Source organism: Hoplias malabaricus, unplaced genomic scaffold, assembly GCF_029633855.1.
Source record: "Hoplias malabaricus isolate fHopMal1 unplaced genomic scaffold, fHopMal1.hap1 scaffold_161, whole genome shotgun sequence".
In the NCBI taxonomy this organism is placed as follows: Eukaryota; Metazoa; Chordata; class Actinopteri; order Characiformes; family Erythrinidae; genus Hoplias; species Hoplias malabaricus.
In genome coordinates this window covers 36,532-54,430 of record NW_027100832.1, presented here as the reverse complement: position 1 = coordinate 54,430, position 17,899 = coordinate 36,532, and the positions used below count along the sequence as shown (strand labels likewise).

The 17,899-nt window shown below is 46.1% G+C and overlaps 1 protein-coding gene across 1 annotated transcript in view; it reads left to right on the top strand.

Moving 5' to 3' along the window:
* Positions 1-16,910, top strand: part of LOC136681754 (CMP-N-acetylneuraminate-beta-galactosamide-alpha-2,3-sialyltransferase 1-like) — a 47,523-nt gene extending 30,613 nt beyond the window's left edge. Inside the window, exons 2-7 of the mRNA XM_066658734.1 lie at positions 1,420-2,250; positions 5,771-5,964; positions 11,159-11,341; positions 12,768-12,813; positions 13,566-13,685; positions 14,114-16,910. Coding sequence (XP_066514831.1) covers positions 1,978-2,250; positions 5,771-5,964; positions 11,159-11,341; positions 12,768-12,813; positions 13,566-13,685; positions 14,114-14,323 — 1,026 coding nt within the window. The 5' untranslated portion in view covers positions 1,420-1,977 and the 3' untranslated portion in view covers positions 14,324-16,910. The remainder of the gene's footprint in view (positions 1-1,419; positions 2,251-5,770; positions 5,965-11,158; positions 11,342-12,767; positions 12,814-13,565; positions 13,686-14,113) is intronic.
* Positions 16,911-17,899: the final 989 nt, after the last annotated feature.

The following is a 17,899-nucleotide window of genomic DNA, read 5'->3' as shown; positions in this document are numbered from 1 at the left end:
AATGATAATGAGCCACTCATGTTCACCCCGACCCCGAGCGCACAGCAGTGAGGAGCAGAAACACTGTTTTTTTTTTTTTAGTTGTTTTCACCTGGTTTTCTTTCTTAACTGTGTTTTACTCAGTATTCTTCAGTGAGGGAAAAATAATTATTAATAAATAAGTAGATTGAATATATAATGGCGGCACAGTGGCGCAGCAGGTAGGTGTCGCAGTCACACAGCTCCAGGGGCCTGGAGGTTGCGGGTTCGATTCCTGCTCCAGGTGACTGTCTGTGAGGAGTGTGGTGTATTCTCTCTGTGGCTGCGTGGGTTTCCTCCGGGTGACTGTCTGTGAGGAGTGTAGTGTGTTCTCCCTGTGTCTGTGTGGGTTTCCTCCGGGTGACTGTCTGTGAGGAGTGTGGTGTGTTCTCTCTGTGTCTGCGTGGGTTTCCTCCGGGTGCTCCAGTTTCCTCCCACAGTTTAAAAACACACGTTGGTAGGTGGATTGGCGACTCAAAAGTGTCCGTAGGTGTGAGTGTGTGAGTGAATGTGTGTGTGTCTGTGTTGCCCTGTGAAGGACTGGTGCCCTCTCCAGGGTGTATTCCCGCCTTGCACCCTATGATTCCAGGTAGGCTCTGGACCCACCACAACCCTGAACTGGATAAGGGTTACAGATAATGAATGAATGAATGAATATATAATGGCAGTGCTCTCCTGTACTTTTGATTTCTTGGTTATGGATTCAGCATTTTGACCCTAATTTAAGGCCATACCTTTAACACCCCCCCCCCCCCCACCATCCTCAGGTGAAGTTGAGTGATCATGAACAGTGAACATACACACACAGAGTGACATACAGCCACCTAATGATCAGTTGGGGTATAGTGCCCTACTCAAGGTCACATCAGCTGTGGATGTTGAGGGAGGAGACAGTGCTGTTCCTTCACCACCCCCCTCCCCCCTTCAATGTCTCCTGCCAGAGTTGGGGACTGAACCAGTGACTTTCCTCAAACATTTAGGCCATTTCTGCCCCTGTAACAAGTGGGTGGAACTGGGTGGGACTCACTAGTGCATTAGGGGCTATAAGTTCACACACCAGACCAATGGGCAGCTGTCTCAGTGCCCAGGGAGCAGTTGGAATTAAATTCCTTGCTTACCTCAGCTGTGGATGTTGAGGGAGGAGATGGTACTGATTTGGCAGATTGTTATGGTGTGTGTGTCTTGTCTGTGGGAATAGGTCAGAATACTGTGAAATGGACCACTTCCATAAAAAAGCATACAGATTCTTCACAAATTGTCTAAATGCGTCCAGGGTGTATTCCCGGAGATGTCTGGCAAATCCGAGGGGAATGACCTTCACTGAAGGGATGAGTGGAGAGTGTGGAGGAATGTAATTAAATGTGTGAGCTAGTCTGAAACCTCCTTGTGTTTGCCTCCTAGGTGGACGGCGGCAGAGACGTGGCCAGACACTGGGCTGACCCCATTAAGTCAACAGCCTGAGCGTGAAAGCCCAGCGCTTCCTTCCTTCCCTCCATCCCGTAACGATTGACCCTTCCACCGCCGCTTATTTCTCCACTGTCATGAATGCCGAAACTCTCCGGTGCAAATGACCTGCATGACACCGTGTGGGGGAGCACGTTTAATTAAGGTCTGGGGAAGAAGAAAGTGTGGAATGCCACGGATTAACCTTGACACTTGAATGCAGAGCTAGGGGAAAGTTCAAGCGGGAAAAGTAACTCAAGCCGGACACTTAGAACTGATCTTTTAGTTTCCCAAGTATGCCGGGAGTGGGAGTGACACGTGTGAGGAACCTCAGATGAAGGTCTAAGAGACCCACCCTATTCCCGCTCTTGCCTTTTCAGGATTGACCACTGCCCACTAACCATACAATGTGGCTATGCACAGGAGAACATAGCATCACATAAGGGTTCCATTCCTATTCCCTAAATAGAAACCCCGAGGACCAGAACGTTTCCCTCCACTCTCCCAGGTCTGAAGATGGCGTGCCTGAAGTGGAGGAAGATGCGAGCCCTGGCCGTGCTCATCTGCATCGCCTCCTTCTCCATGATCCTCATCAGCTGCGCCCTCCATGACCCATCCTTCTTCTTCAGGTCATCTCTACCCATCCCGGCCGGTCCCTGTGCCTGCCAGCACTGCATCATGCAGACGGAGGAAGACCCCTGGTTCAGCGAGAAACTCAACCACTCCGTCCAGCCCTTGCTGTCCAGGACGAACGCGGAGGTCACTGACGACACCTACAGGTGGTGGCAGGTCAGTAACCCTACTTTCACTCACTCATTCACTCACATTTTAAGAAAGCACTTCTCTTATTTGGCATTCCCTTATTTCCATTGATCTCTGGGAGGGTATGTCAGCCCACATCCTCCACCATTTCACTGCTCATGGTGCTAGTCAACATGGTCAGCAGATGTGACAGAGCTGGGCAGTTTGCATTCATCTATACATTTAGCTGTCCACTGTCCTGTTTCCTGTTAGCAGCAGTTTGGACAAAACTAGTTGGCTGGCCTCCTGTTTCTCAGAGGATGGTGATTGAGTGAGTGACTGTGTGAGTGTGTAAAGGTATGTCTACAGTACACAGTAAATTCACCAGTGTTAACTGTAAGTGTAATAATTTTACACTCTCAGTTAACACTAATTGCTAACTGTTGATTTAACACTGGTGAATTGTAAGTGTGTGACTCGGTGAGTGTGTGAAATTGTCTACAGGTGTTTGTGTGTGTGAGAGAGTAATTTGAGTAAATTAATGTAAGAATGAATAAAAGTGATGTCATCCATCCATCCATTCAAAGTTTCCAAATAGCATGTCATAAACTGAGGGGTTAACATTGGAGCTTGACTTTTCTGGAAAGGCCAGAGAAGCTGTGGAATTAGGTGTGTGTTTTATTAGGCCTCTGAAGGTGGGAGTGCTCTGTCAATGCTGAGGGTCTCAGGGGTCTTGTTGGTTTCTTGTGTGTTGCCTCCGCTTTGCTTCATTTCATTATTAAACGGAGAAATCCTGTTGACTCAGAGCGAGGCTTCCGTTAGAGCCACGACCTGCTGAATCCAAACTGACACTCTGCTCTTATTACACTGAACGATCTGAGAGGGAGAGAGAGAGGGGTGTTTTTTCTCGTCTGGAGGCAGAGGTTTGGATTTTAATCTCAGGTGCAGATTGCTCTGACAAAGTGGGTTTCAATCAGACTGAGTGTCAGAGCGGCTGCTTTAGAACATCTCTCTCTCTCTCTCTCTCTCTCTCTTTCACTCAATCTATCTCTGTCTCTCTCTGATTCTCTTTTTGTCTGTCTCTCTCCCTCTCTCTGGCCACTTAATTAGACATACCACTAACCACATTATTATGCTTCCACCTACAGAGCAATATACTCTGTTAGCCATATTAGCATTTCCATCATAGGATCTAATGGAAAGCTGTTAGCACGTCAGACACGAATGTGCTTCTCTGCTCTAGTGACTGAATCTGAGTGGGCTGTTCAGCTTCAGTCTTTTTTTCACAAGCCATGTATTCCAATAATCTAACCCCGCTGTGCCTGCACTCTCCGACAGTGGACCTGATTCTTGGAGGATAATGTTTTATGGCGACTGTTCGACTACAATATTTTTCTGGTTTAAAAATTTCTTCTTGTCTGAAAATGTGAGTGACCAATGAGAGATGTTTTAAAGCTGCAACAAAGCTGAGGCTGAATCCCAAGTATTTCCCACACCCTCTGGGCACAGTGTAGGTCATAAAATAATGGTTTCTAGACAAACAGTGCATCGTATGTTGAAAATAATTGAAGTGAGCTAGAAGGTCCACAATCCAATTGATGTCTAATTACTGTTCTTTCATTTTAACGTCTAAATAATAATGAAAAGTGTTGACAGAAACAAAAAAACTGTTTATATATCAGTTTTATTTTTGTGTTTGAGTAACGAGTAGGTCCCCAATATGACAACTACCATATACTGTGACGTCAGCAGTGACCCATGGATAGCTCTCTTAGAATAGAGTGTGTAGGTCTATGTTAATCTATCTGTTGCTGCTCGGTGTATCTCCCTCCGACCCCTGCCCACCACAGGACCACTGTGGTCCAGATGTTACGGGCTGGTATTGGAAGAATCTCAGAACACTTTTTCAGTGTCGAAAGCTCTGCTCTGCTGGACCTGGGCCGTCCTTACTGTCACTACGAGCTGCAGGGATTTTTCACGGCTCTGCTTCAAAATGCCCCAGTGACATGTGACATTTGAAGCAAATGAGCCGTGTCACACACTTTCACGAGGGTGCCAGACGTGCTGCAGGACACGGCGGATGCTTTTAAAAGGATCTGAGTTTCGCTGCCAAGCCCTTAGCGTTCGTACAGTCGGTCCTACTTCAAAGACAGCCTGATTCAGAGCTTTAAAATAATCACAGCTTCAAACAGTATTTGGGGACGGGACGAGAGACTTAAAACCCACACAGCAATGGACAACAAGTAGCAATTCAGTACAGTCTTCTCAGGATTGCATTAGTTCACTCATTCATTCATCTGATCAAGGTCACAGTGGTTTCAGAACCTGTCTGGAATCATTGGGGACTGGACGAGTGTGTGAAACTGTCCACAGGTGTGAGTGTGTGAGTGACTGGGTGAGTGTGTGAAACTGTCCACAGGTGTGAGTGTGTGAGTGACTGGGTGAGTGTGTGAAACTGTCCACAGGTGTGAGTGTGTGAGTGACTGGGTGAGTGTGTGAAACTGTCCACAGGTGTGAGTGTGTGAGTGACTGGGTGAGTGTGTGAAACTGTCCACAGGTGTGAGTGTGTGAGTGACTGGGTGAGTGTGTGAAACTGTCCACAGATGTGAGTGTGTGAGTGACTGGGTGAGTGTGTGAAACTGTCCACAGGTGTGAGTGTGTGAGTGACTGGGTGAGTGTGTGAAACTGTCCACAGGTGTGAGTGTGTGAGTGACTGGGTGAGTGTGTGAAACTGTCCAAAGGTGTGAGTGTGTGAGTCACTGGGTGAGTGTGTGAAACTGTCCACAGGTGTGAGTGTGTGAGTGACTGGGTGAGTGTGTGAAACTGTCCACAGGTGTGTGTGTGAGTGACTGGGTGAGTGTGTGAAATTGTCCACAGGTGTGAGTGTGTGAGTGACTGGGTGAGTGTGTGAAACTGTCCACAGGTGTGAGTGTGTGTGTGACTGGGCTAGTGTGTGAAATTGTCCACAGGGGTGTGTGTGTGTGTGTGTGTGAGTGACTGGGTTAGTGTGTGAAATGTTTCCAAAACGTTTAGGAGTGTGACAGGCCAGTCATGGACCTTGTTTTTTGCACTGGTGCACAGTCATGTTGGAACAGGAAGGGGCCGTCCCCATCACTCCAGAGAACATGTCTCCACTGCTCTAGAGTCCAGTGGCGGTGTGCTTTACACCACTGCATCCACCACTTTGCATTGGCTTGGTGATGTAAGGTTTGGATGCAGCTGCTCTGTCAAGGAAACCCATTCCATGAAGCTCTCTACACAATGTTATTGAGCCAATCTGAAGGCCACATGAAGCTGGGAGGTCTGAAGTGATTTACCTGGCAGAAAGTTAGTGACCTCTGCACACTATGCACCTCAGCATCCACTGACCCCGCAGTGTCATTGTACGTGGCCTACCACTTTGTGGCTGAGTTGCTGTTGTTCCCAGGCACTTCCACTGAGCGAATACAATAGTGTATCTATCAATCTGGATCAATCCATACAGCCATCTATCTCACCATCCAGCAATCTGTCTATTAATACATCTCTCTCTCTCTCTCTCTCTCTCTCTCTCTCTCTCTCTCCCCAGTGGCTTCAGGTGGAGAGTAACCCGTCCAATCTGAGTGTGGTTCTAGATAAGCTTTTCCAGGTGATTCCGGGTGAGGATCATTATCAGGATTCCAGTCCGAGCCGCTGCAGGACCTGCTCCGTAGTCGGGAATTCTGGAAATCTCCGCTTTTCTGGCTACGGACGGCTCATCGACGCCGGCGATTTCGTCATCAGGTAAAACACACCTCCACCCAAAACACCAGCCTCCATTAGAGTTAGATGAGGTCAATGTTCAGAGTGTAATTAAAACAGCAGCAAACAACAGCTACACACAGCAACCACATACATCTCAGTGAGGCTTCACCACACGTACATAGCCTGGTTTTTCAAGAAGGTTTCACGTCCTGGAACACTGTGGTGAACATGTGATGTGTGAAATCAAGCTCCGCCTACCAGTGCCTCATTTATATATCATTATGCGGATGTTTCAGTAGTGAGCTGAGTCCCATGAGCCACTGGTAGCGTTTGTAGGTGGAGTTTGAGATGCACCAAACTTTACACAGTGTTATACAGCGTGAGGGGAGAAAATAAACAGAGCATGCTGATTGGCTGAAGACGATGTGATTGAGGCGTGTGATTGTGTTACTAAAGTAGCCAATGTGAAGCGTGTTGTAGCAGTGGGTCAGAGGCTGTTGCTCCACCCACTGTGGTGTTTATGGGTGGAGTTAGTGGGCGGAGTCCACAGCAACAACAGAGGCTCTATTCTGCAGTTACAGGTCAGTGAGGCAATGCCAATTTAACATTGTTTCAAGTTGTTAATTGGTAACGCTCTAATGCACACACACACACACACTCGATCTTAGGTCTTAGAGACTTGAGTGCTGTGTGCACTCACTTTATGATCAGATTTGACCATACGCCACTGTGATGATGAATGAGAGCCATTGTATTTACCAAAGAGGGCACGGCCAGTCCTTCTCTCGGTCACGTTTGTGGAACGCTCCATAGCTTACTTTCATCTCTCCTTCCCCCGCTTCTCTATAACTTTCCCGTCAGTCGGACATTGATGGAGTGAATATTAAACGAATCGTGAACATAAAAACCTTAAACAGAGCATCCATCACCAAACATTAAACAAACATAAACAAACAATGGAGCACTGCCGCTCCGTGGTGCTTTACGGCTTCTGATGGAAATTAAAATAGAGCTCATGGCAAAGGCAAACAGGGCTTATAATAGAAAAGAATGATAAACATTGTCACACAACCAGTTACACTGCGGCGGATTTGTATGTTCAATATGTACAACGCTTAGAACGCATTAGTCTCTTTGCCTTTTTAACAGAGCGAGCGATTGTTCTCCCGCAGTGTATTAATTCACATCAGTCAACATGTCTCATTTACCATTTACGGAAACGCCACACACCCACGGCTCCTGGGGACAGTTTCCCACACTCACCCAGTCACTCACAACTGTGGACGTCCTTCGCCATTAGGCATCATCAAATGAAGAGCGGTGATTAAGTTGACACTACCACCCCCATGCTTCATAGTATGAGATGGTTTACGTTTGGACTGTGATCTCTCGTCACTTTCCTCAGTCCACTTTTGTTAGACTTGGATCTTTTATCTTGTCTGTCTTTAAGGCCTGTCTTAAAGATTTAACTCTTTATGTTCTGTAGTCATGACTTCCATGGCCTTCGTTCTGACGACACATTTTAACTCTCATGTCCTTAAACTAATGACAGACCGATGCAGTTACTTATGGCAAACATGCTACACACAGATATACACCACGTGGCCAAACATATGTGGACACTGTCTGATCCAACATTTCTTGGACGAAGAAGAGCATTAGTGAAGCCAGGCACCAGAGCACTGAGGTACAGCAGCGGGATCGCCATATTCATAGTATTTTTATGTTTTGCATCATCATAATTTGTGATGTTTGTAAGGAGTGCGGTGTGTTCTCACCCTCCTAGTCGACATATCTCTTTAGTGAGATCTCACGCAATTCTGTAGCCAGGACAAACAAACCCAACACAACTTGAACTACACAGAAGCTGCCTGTGTAGTGGTGAAGGGATTATTGAGACACAGCCGCACTCCTGTTGAGTCTCAAGCTTTAATTGTTGTGTTATTTAGTTAGACATTAATGATATAGCTTTCATCAAATGGATGAGATGGGAAATGATATCGGATGGAGAATGGTGAGCGTAAGGGTCTGAGGCAGTGCACTGGGACACCTGTGCTTCCAATAGACACAATGACAGCAACAACACAAACAGAGAATTGATAGCGTGGTAGTGACCAGTGTTCAGTGTCCAGAGAGTTTATAAACACGCCTTAGAATCGGTGAACTCAGCTCGTTTAGTGCTGGGCGGTGTACGGATTCACACCGAAAACCAGTGTTTATTTTTGTTATGATATGAATTTTTCATACACAGGCCACACAGGTTTAAAAAGCCGAACCGTGTCCGGAACGCAGCGCGGTGGTTAGTTGTTTCACAGGGGACATTTTTCATTGCTGCACCGCTAAACACACACGGACGTATTAGTGGAGCACGGTGAAAATGGACAAGGGAAGTTCTGAACCAGAAGTTGTACCAGACGTTGAAGTAGAAGATGATGACCCAGAAGAACCGAAAAAAGGAGCCGTGTCTGTTGTCTGAAGATACTTCGGGTTTAAAAGGTCAGACGTGGACCAAAGAAACACTTACTGCAAATTCTGTTGAGCTCAAGTATCAATGGTGTTAATCCTGTCAAACTAATGTCGCTCACGTTTGACCTGCTGACATGAGGCTAAGGTCACCATGCCCAAGGCCAAGGGTCCACCAGAGGGGTATAAACCCTCCCTTGTCCAGTTTTTTCTCACGCTCCTCTTTGTCTGTAAAACAAGAGCCTCTTTCACAGCTGTAACACCACCACCAGCAGCAGAGCTGCTCCGGCTGTCGTACAGGAGTGAATCACTTAATCCCTGAAATCCGATAGTAGGAAGACTGAGGTGTTTTTGAAGCTACAGCAGAGGATGGTGAAACAAAGGGTCTTTCATAACGTCATACACCCACAGCTCAGGTGTAGCTGTGACATGCGAATGTTCGCCAGAAAATTCCAGAGTTGCCAATCCGTCTAGACAGGTTTGTGTGGATGAAAATGAAGTAGATGCAGACCTACCTTCCTCCCAAAGTTACACAGTGCAGCTTCTGCAGTGTTGAGCCCTGAGTAGCAATGACAGAGGCTCTCTTCTCTCCAGTAAAGGTCAGGGAAGTAACACTGTGATTCTGAAGCTGTAATTTTAAGGTACAGTGCTACTGTAACTGTTTAACTGTTGTGTATAGGATAGGGAACAAACAAAAGCTGTCGAAGTATAAAAACCTCCTGATTCTCTGAGGTTATTAAAGACCCTGGGGGCATTTTCTGTAAAATAACTGGGAGCTGTTACTCCCACCTCTGGCACTGTGTTCAGGTCTGACCTCCTAATCGTCCCCATCTTCAATAAACCAGCTCGGTCACTCCCTCTCGTCTCCTGTTGTTCGGTTCCCTATGATTTGCAGCAAGTTCCCTCTTTCTCCAGCACTTCACTCCTGAGTACAACACAAACCCGGAGCGGAGCTGATCTGATGCTATTTATTTAGACGTGCCGGAAGCCGAGGAGAGGGAGAGGGAGGTCGCTGGAATTAAGAAGTGCTTTGGCTGGTAGTTCAGAAGGAATAGTTCAGCTCCTGCCAAACGTCTCCCGATGCCTCAAGCTCAGCACAGAGCAGAGGAGCTAATATCACAACCTGGAGATAGAGATGAGGAGAGAGTTCTTACAGTTCCACAGCTGATAAATAAAGGTAGACCAAATGTGTGTATAAACTGAACCTTTAAAAACACTGGTCCACCCTGAAGGAATCAGCCGACTGGAATGAAACTCGGTTGGTAGGTCCAACAATGCGAGAACTACGAATGAATAGTCCACACTCTGCTGCACATGTGTGGTAAGTAATCGCGGGCCTTATCCCTCTACCTGATCAACTGTATTATGTCATCCCATGGTGTGTCCTTTACATTCTGACTCCTGCTGTTGTGTTGGTAGCATCCTTTTCAAGCAAAATCTGCCTGGAAAGTAATTCCAGTGGTTGAAAGAGTTTGAGAGGGGTCGTAATGTAGGGCTTGGTGAAGCGGGACGGTCTTATGGAGGTCTTATGTCTGACCGGTCGTGTGGATGTTACCAGAGAACCCAACAGTGATGCCCTCAAGGAGACCACCTTTAGCAGACAGCTGCACGATGTAGGACTACATCACGACTGCCTTTAACACCACAACAACATCCCCAAAGACCGGACGGGCCTCTCATGGACTCTCTCAGAATAGCAGTGGATCGTCTTCAGAGATGATTCTCGCTTTAGTCTTGGTGGAGACGACTAGGGAATCTGTGTGGAAACATGGACGCACTATCAACAGCTCTGTGAATATTAGTAAAGGATAAATAATATTAATAAACATAAGTCTAAATGTTTAATCACTTATTGGTCCTGGTGAACTTTACCCTCCTTCCAGACACCACTGCTATCCCACACATCCCTCGGACACTGACCAAAAACCATGGTTTGTCATTGGGCACACACTGGGGAAATGTCCCAGTCCCCGTCGTGTTTTTCTCTGGAGGTTTTACAGAACGCGCACCTCACAGCAGCTAAAACGGACACTGCCCGAGGAGCGGTGAGGTGAGGTGAGGTCTGTGGTTACATCTGGATTGCAGCTGATCTTCCGGAGATTACTCACCATTAGGTCGTGCTTCTCAGGAGCGTTCCATAATGGCGTTGAGCAACGTGTGTTTCAGCCCTGGACTGTTTGTCACCTGCCGTTACCACAGTGCGGTTTCTTGTTTTTAAATCGGACAAAGTGTCATTGTTCGAGTGGTGAAACTACACAGAGAGGGGAAACAAACCGACCGACTGATTGACTCATGGGTTAATAAACCTATTGACTGAGTGGTTGATTTATTATATGACAGACCATTATTTTGACTGATTGACAGATTGATTTGTTGATTGGGGAACTTATTGATTTACTGTCTGTTTTATTTCACATGTTTTTTAGACGATTAATTGATCGTCAGCTTGTCTAATTGACCGTTTGATTGATAATTGAATTCACTTGAAGGCTGATTAATTGATTGTTTGATTGACAGACAAATTGTTTTTTTAATTACTGTCTGATATATAAAAAAGTATTATGTTCCATTTTGATTGATTGATTAATTAATTGATTGTGAGTTTGTTTAATTGATTGTTTGATCATTTAATTGGCTGGTTGATTGTTTTTTTTTTTGATTGTCTGGTTGATTGCTCGATCGATTGATTGATTTAATTTACAGGCTGATTGACTGTGAGATTGTTTGTTTATTGAGTGATTGACTGATGTGTACTTGTTCCTGTGTGCAGGATAAATCAAGCACAGACGGTGGGCTTTGAGCAGGACGTGGGCCACAAAACCACTCATCATGTGATGTATCCTGAGAGCGCTATTGACCTGAACAACGACTCCACCAGCCTGCTGCTGGTGCCCTTCAAAACCCTGGACCTCGAGTGGGTCATCAGCGCACTGACCACGGGCAAAATCACATTGTGAGTGCTGCTGGTCTGTTGATGTGGCTCCGGGGTGGACACGGACGACATAAATAGAGACGGAGGGATGAGGGCTGTTGTAATGGGGGGGGCATTTTTTGGTTTATAGGTTTATAATGCACCAGTTCATCAAAACAGACCAGGATACAGCAAAACAGGCATCATTTAAACAACGAGCGCTTTCATCAGCACCTCCTTTAAACAAAACCACGCCGCTAACATCAGAAATAACCACAGTGAAATATATATATACTAACACTGGTGTAACGGCTGAAACCCTGTACGCATTTTTAATGTTTTTTTTGGTTTTAAAGACATTCTTTCTGGAAAGTAAAAGTACTTTATTATTATTGATTTATTCAAATGAGAATGTGATGTCTTTAGGCGCAGGAGTGAATTTCAGCGTCACGCACAGAAGCAGGCAGTGAACCAGTGCAGCGAGAGCGGGAGCGGGACAAAATATTCATGAAGAAAAACCCTGTAAATGAATAAACAGCCCCACAATAATTATCATGTGTAATTAATGTCAGGAAAAACAGCCAAATGAGCAATAAATATGTAATTAACTCATTTTAAATAAGCAACCAGACATGAGCCAAATTTAAAATTATAATAATAATAAGATACATGAAATCTCACACTGTAAAACCTTTTTGAATAATTTTAAAATACTGCTTTATTAATGATTATTTATTAATTATTGTGCTGGACTTTTTATAGTCTTCCAGTAAACGGAGGAAGGCTGTGTGTTTATTGGTCATTATCTGGTTAATTCAGTCTGATGTATAGAGGATATGTTGAAGCACGAGGGGCGTGAGGCATGTGAGAGGCAGGGGTTTTTATTCTTTCCACTCGTAAGCTCATTACACACCAGATGCTATAAATGCGCTGTGTGACGCGTCGTGTGTGACACCGGTGGGCGGTTATTGTCTGTACTAAGAAATCCATTTCTGCTGGCGTCCCTGTTGGTGGGGGCCATGCTGGTGGTGGAGAGGAGACACTGTTACACCACCCCCCACCCCCCAGGCATCTCCAGGGCGTACGTAATGTTTACACATGTTAGTGTCCAGGGTTTAGTACACTTCTGTGTAATGCTGATTTATGTCGCATCCATCTGATGAATGTTCCTGATCCGTCACTGGATCTCCTCCACACACACACACACACACACACACACACGGTGACATAACTCTGAGAAATCCACGCTCTTCAATCACTTCTTCATGAAACTCCTCTATGTTTAATTTCCGCTGAGGCTTAAACTCTCAATCCTCTTACACACACACACACACACACACACACACACACACACACACACACGACCAGCACTTTCCTCATCAGCCTGCTCTTACTAAAGAGGTCAGGGGAAAAAGAGAGATGAAATGATAACGCCTCCTCTCTCTCTCTCTCTCTCTCTCTCTCTCAGTACGTATATGAGAGTGAAGTCGCAGATCAAGGCCAACAGGAGCAGGGTGAGATCTCTGTTTTTGCTCTGCCACTTTTACCTTGAGCTTTTCTTTCCACCCTCCCTCTCTCCTCCCCTTCTTCTAGCCTTTCTCCTCCTGTTTCTCCTGTAAGGATGACTGTGTTTGTGTGTGTACCAAGGACATATCACATTGTGGGGACTGTTTACAAATAAACATTTTAGGGACATGTTTTCTTTTTGGTGACACCACAGTGTAAATCATTAGGTTTTATTTTTTCTAAGTATGGGTTAAGATCAGGGAGGAGGTCGAGGGTCGAGATCGGGGAGGAGGTCGAGGGTCGAGATCGGGGAGGAGGTCGAGGGTCGAGATCGGGGAGGAGGTCGAGGGTCGAGATCGGGGAGGAGGTCGAGGGTCGAGATCGGGGAGGAGGTCGAGGGTCGAGATCGGGGAGGAGGTCGAGGGTCGAGATCGGGGAGGAGGTCGAGGGTCGAGATCGGGGAGGAGGTCGAGGGTCGAGATCGGGGAGGAGGTCGAGGGTCGAGATCGGGGAGGAGGTCGAGGGACGAGATCGGGGAGGAGGTCGAGGGACGAGATCGGGGAGGAGGTCGAGGGACGAGATCGGGGAGGAGGTCGAGGGACGAGATCGGGGAGAAGGTTGAGGGTAAATTTAGAGTTAAGGTAGTTGTACTTAGGCAAAAGTTAATTGTAAGTCTCCACAAAGTGAATGGGAATCTATGCAATGTCCCCACAATTCAAGTGTGTGTGTGTCTGTGTCTGTGTGTGTGTGTGTGTGTCAGGTGCTGGTGTACAGTCCAGCGTTTCTGAAGTACGTACACGAGGCGTGGCTGGATGGTCACGGCCGATACCCGTCCACTGGCTTCATCTCCCTCATCTTCGCCCTCCACATCTGTGACCAGGTACGAGAGGAAATGCTTAGAAATGTTACACTGACACCTAGTGGCCTGGATGTGTCTGAGATTCTGTAAGAAACAAATTCTCTAGTGTGTGTGTGTGTGTGTGTGTGTGTGTGTGTGAGTGCTAAAAAATGCTTACGTGTGAGGAAGAAAGCAAAAAAAATGCTTACGTGTGTGTGTGAGTAAAAATATGCGTGTGTGTGTGTGTGTGTGTGTGTGTGTGAGTGAGAGCAAAATATTGCTTGTGTGTGTGTTCAGTGCCAAGGTTGCGTTAAATTCAGTCTTAATTTCTCCACATCATTGTCAGTGCACTGTCGCCACCTGTTGGTCAGAAATGCCCACTGCTTCTCTGAGCATGTACCAGGCTCCTGAACTCCTAGAACCTCCACCTCCTTCACCGCCTCTGATTGTGTGCCTGTGTGTGTGTGTAGGTGAACGTGTTTGGGTTTGGAGCAGACCGGTTTGGAAGCTGGCATCATTACTGGGAGGAGAACTCTCTGGGCGGAGCTTTCAGGCAGACGGGCGTCCACGACGGAGACTACGAGTACAACGTCACCCAGCTCCTCGCCGAGAAAAACAAGATCACTCTGTACAGAGGAGTCCAAAAGATCCCTACATTTCAATGGGCTGAACATCTGTAAACACACTTACACACACACACACACACACACACACACACACACACACTGTTTACATCTGGTCATTATATGAGACTAATGATTTGAGTGATACCTACTCTATTTGGAATTTTTGATTTTCCACTCGACTCAAAATGACGCCGTGGTCTTTTGAAGAGGTTCAAACGCTCCTCGGATCGGTGCCCGACGAAAGAATCCAGCGAGAGCTGGACGCTGCAACAAGGAAGGAACCAACTCTACTGATCTGTCTGAACTGATGACGGAGCTGTGTTCAGTCCCAAACAACAACAACACGCCGATACACCATGAGTACACACCGCTTAACGTTACTGCCGCCGTTGTTATGGTTACCGTTACCGTTACTGTTATGGTCACCGGATACATTTCAAAGTGGGGGCTGTGCTAGAGGAAGCCCAACCAGGCACCAGGGACCAAACAGAGAGTAGAGCAGAGCAGAGTCGGCACCAGGCAGTGGAAGAGCACCACTGATCCTTGTCTGTGTAGGCGACTGTGTCTGAGTTCACAGCGGACAGTCCTTACACCTGGATTTCTACGTGGACTAACTCTGTCTGGATTTAATCCTGATTCTCAAGATGGACAAAATGACCAGGTGTAAACAGGGTAAACACACACCCACACACACACACACACACACACAGATGGACCCTGAGCTCAGTGCTGATCTGGTACTCGAGTCGATCTCTTCACTCTTCTTGGACTTGAAGATGTGAACAGTAGATTTCAGACTGAATTTCAGCTTCCTGACTGAAGGACAAATCTCTCCCTCTCTCTCTCTCTCACTCTCTCTCTCTGTCATTGTTATGGTTTACTCTACGTATCCCTCTCTCTCTGCGTATTTTATACAGTTCACTTCACTAATTGACTCGTTCGTTCCTTATGTATTCATTTATTTATATATTTATTTATTTCTATTCACACACTCTTTTTTCTCTCTTTCCTTACGTTCCATGCGTCTGTCTCCGTGGTGCCCTGGTGTTCGGTGCGCTGCTGAATATATGCAGTATGTATCACGGCAGGTGGCTGCTCAGTCGTATGCAGGGGATTATGGAAAAAAATTGGAGTGTGTTGCCGTGGAAAACCAAACTGAGGACAACACACAGCACACACTCCTCTGTCCGTCTCTGTTGCCGTTTCTGGGTGATGACGATTATTTGTTGCGGGGCGGAGTCATGTCCATTTGACGTTATGTTGACTGTGTATGTTTTTAAAAACACTTCAGCACTTTGTCTTATTCGATTTTCTTCACAGTAACATCAAACACAAATGGAAATTGTGTGTGTGTGTAAAACACCTCTCCATCACTCATTCAGATGTAACAGGTTTCCCCTTGTTTGTCTTTGAATGTTAAGGACCCCCACAGAGCAGGTGTGATGTGGTGGTGGATCATTCTCAGAGCTGCAGTGACACTGACGTGGTGGTGGTGTGTTAGTGTGTGTTGTGCTGGTGTAGAGTGGATCAGACACAGCAGTGCTGCTGGAGTTTAAACCCTGTGTCAACTCTCTGTCCACTCTGTGAGACACTCCTCCCTCGGTGGTCCACCTTGTAGACAGTAGCTCATCTGTTGCTGTGTTGGTCGTCCTCTAGTCCTTCATCAGTGACACAGGATGCTGTCGGCTTGGTTTTTTTTTTTTTTTTTGTTGTTGGGTTATTCTTAGTCTAGACACTGAGAGCATTAAAAACTCCAGCAGCACTTCTGTGTCTGATCCACCACGTCAGTGTCACTGCAGCACAGAGAATGATCCACCACCACATCACACCTGCTCTGTGGGGGTTTGGGGTCCTGACTATTTGAAGTTGGATGGAGGCAGGGTGCTTGGACAAAGTATGCAGAGCAACATGTGGACTATAGTCTGTGCAGTAGAGAAACATCTGTCCAGTGGGTCACGTTACAGCAGGATGAGAATTGCAGAGGAGGATAATGGAGGTTGACGGAGTGGTTCTGTGCTGATTGTTTTGGTCTGGAATCACTCACACTGTTAAAAATACATCTGGAAATGTCCATAGTCTCTGAAATGGAGATGCAAGGTTTCGGAACACGATTGAAGAAGACGGATTAAAGAAAGGTTCTGTTTCACAACAGGACGGTTACAGTGTTTTCTACGCAAAGCACTGAATAGCACCATCTAGTGGTGCAGTTCCTGAACATGACTGAGGGAGTATGTCTGGGATAGTGTGTATGAGTGAGTAAGTATGGGAGATGATGATTTTATTATTGCAGTGGCCCAAACTATTGACAGGCGGGGTCCACTATATTTAAAACACACACACACACACACAGGGAGTAACAATATTGTATTGAATCAAATGAACCCCAGGCTCTGGTCCTGGAAAGTGCCTTCTCCGTCGGTGTTGTTTGTTGTTGTTTGTTGTTGCTGCTGTTGTTGCGCTTATTGCTCAAAAATGATTAAAAACTGTACAAATCCTGTGTTTTTAAATTAAACCTTTTTTATTGAAATAAATATTTAATTAGTGTCTATGTTCTTAAAATTAAACTCTCGAGTCTACGTCCAGCATCTGAGGACTGTGTTGAAGCTGAGGTTCCTGGTTCATGACCAAAAACGGTGTTGAACATGTGAACAATAATAAATGATTAACTAAGACTTTTGTGAGTGTGACTGAGTTTCTTAAAAAGACTGAGGAGTTTATGTGCACATTTTACTCAACACACTGCTTACACACACCACAAATGTATAATTCTACAGAACAGGACTCGTACTTACTTTTATGTCAGTTTGACCTCACCCTGCCACCAGAGGGAGGCAGAGAGCAGGGCCCAAACCCTAATCAGTGCAACCCAAAACACCTGAACAAGGTCTGCTTCAGCAGCTCCTCTAAGATGGTCTGGGCTCAGTTCAGCTCTCAACAAGGAGGCATCCAGACTGAGACAGAGTTGGTACTTTGGTAAAACACCCTGAGTTTATTTCTGAGGCTTGTACAAATCAGAGGTTTCTAATAAAGTGGCCGGTGTTTGCTCAGATCAGGGGTTTCTAATAAAGTGGCCGGTGTTTGCTCAGTTCAGGGGTTTCTAATAAAGTGGCCGGTGTTTGCTCAGATCAGGGGTTTCTAATAAAGTGGCCGGTGTTTGCTCAGATCAGGGGTTTCTAATAAAGTGGCCGGTGTTTGCTCAGATCAGGGGTTTCTAATAAAGTGGCCGGTGTTTGCTCAGATCAGGGGTTTCTAATAAAGTGGCCGGTGTTTGCTCAGATCAGGGGTTTCTAATAAAGTGGCCGGTGTTTGCTCAGTTCAGGGGTTTCTAATAAAGTGGCCGGTGTTTGCTCAGATCAGGGGTTTCTAATAAAGTGGCCGGTGTTTGCTCAGATCAGGGGTTTCTAATAAAGTGGCCGGTGTTTGCTCAGATCAGGGGTTTCTAATAAAGTGGCCGGTGTTTGCTCAGATCAGGGGTTTCTAATAAAGTGGCCAGTGTTTGCTCAGATCAGGGGTTTCTAATAAAGTGGCCGGTGTTTGCTCAGTTCAGGGGTTTCTAATAAAGTGGCCGGTGTTTGCTCAGATCAGGGGTTTCTAATAAAGTGGCCGGTGTTTGCTCAGATCAGGGGTTTC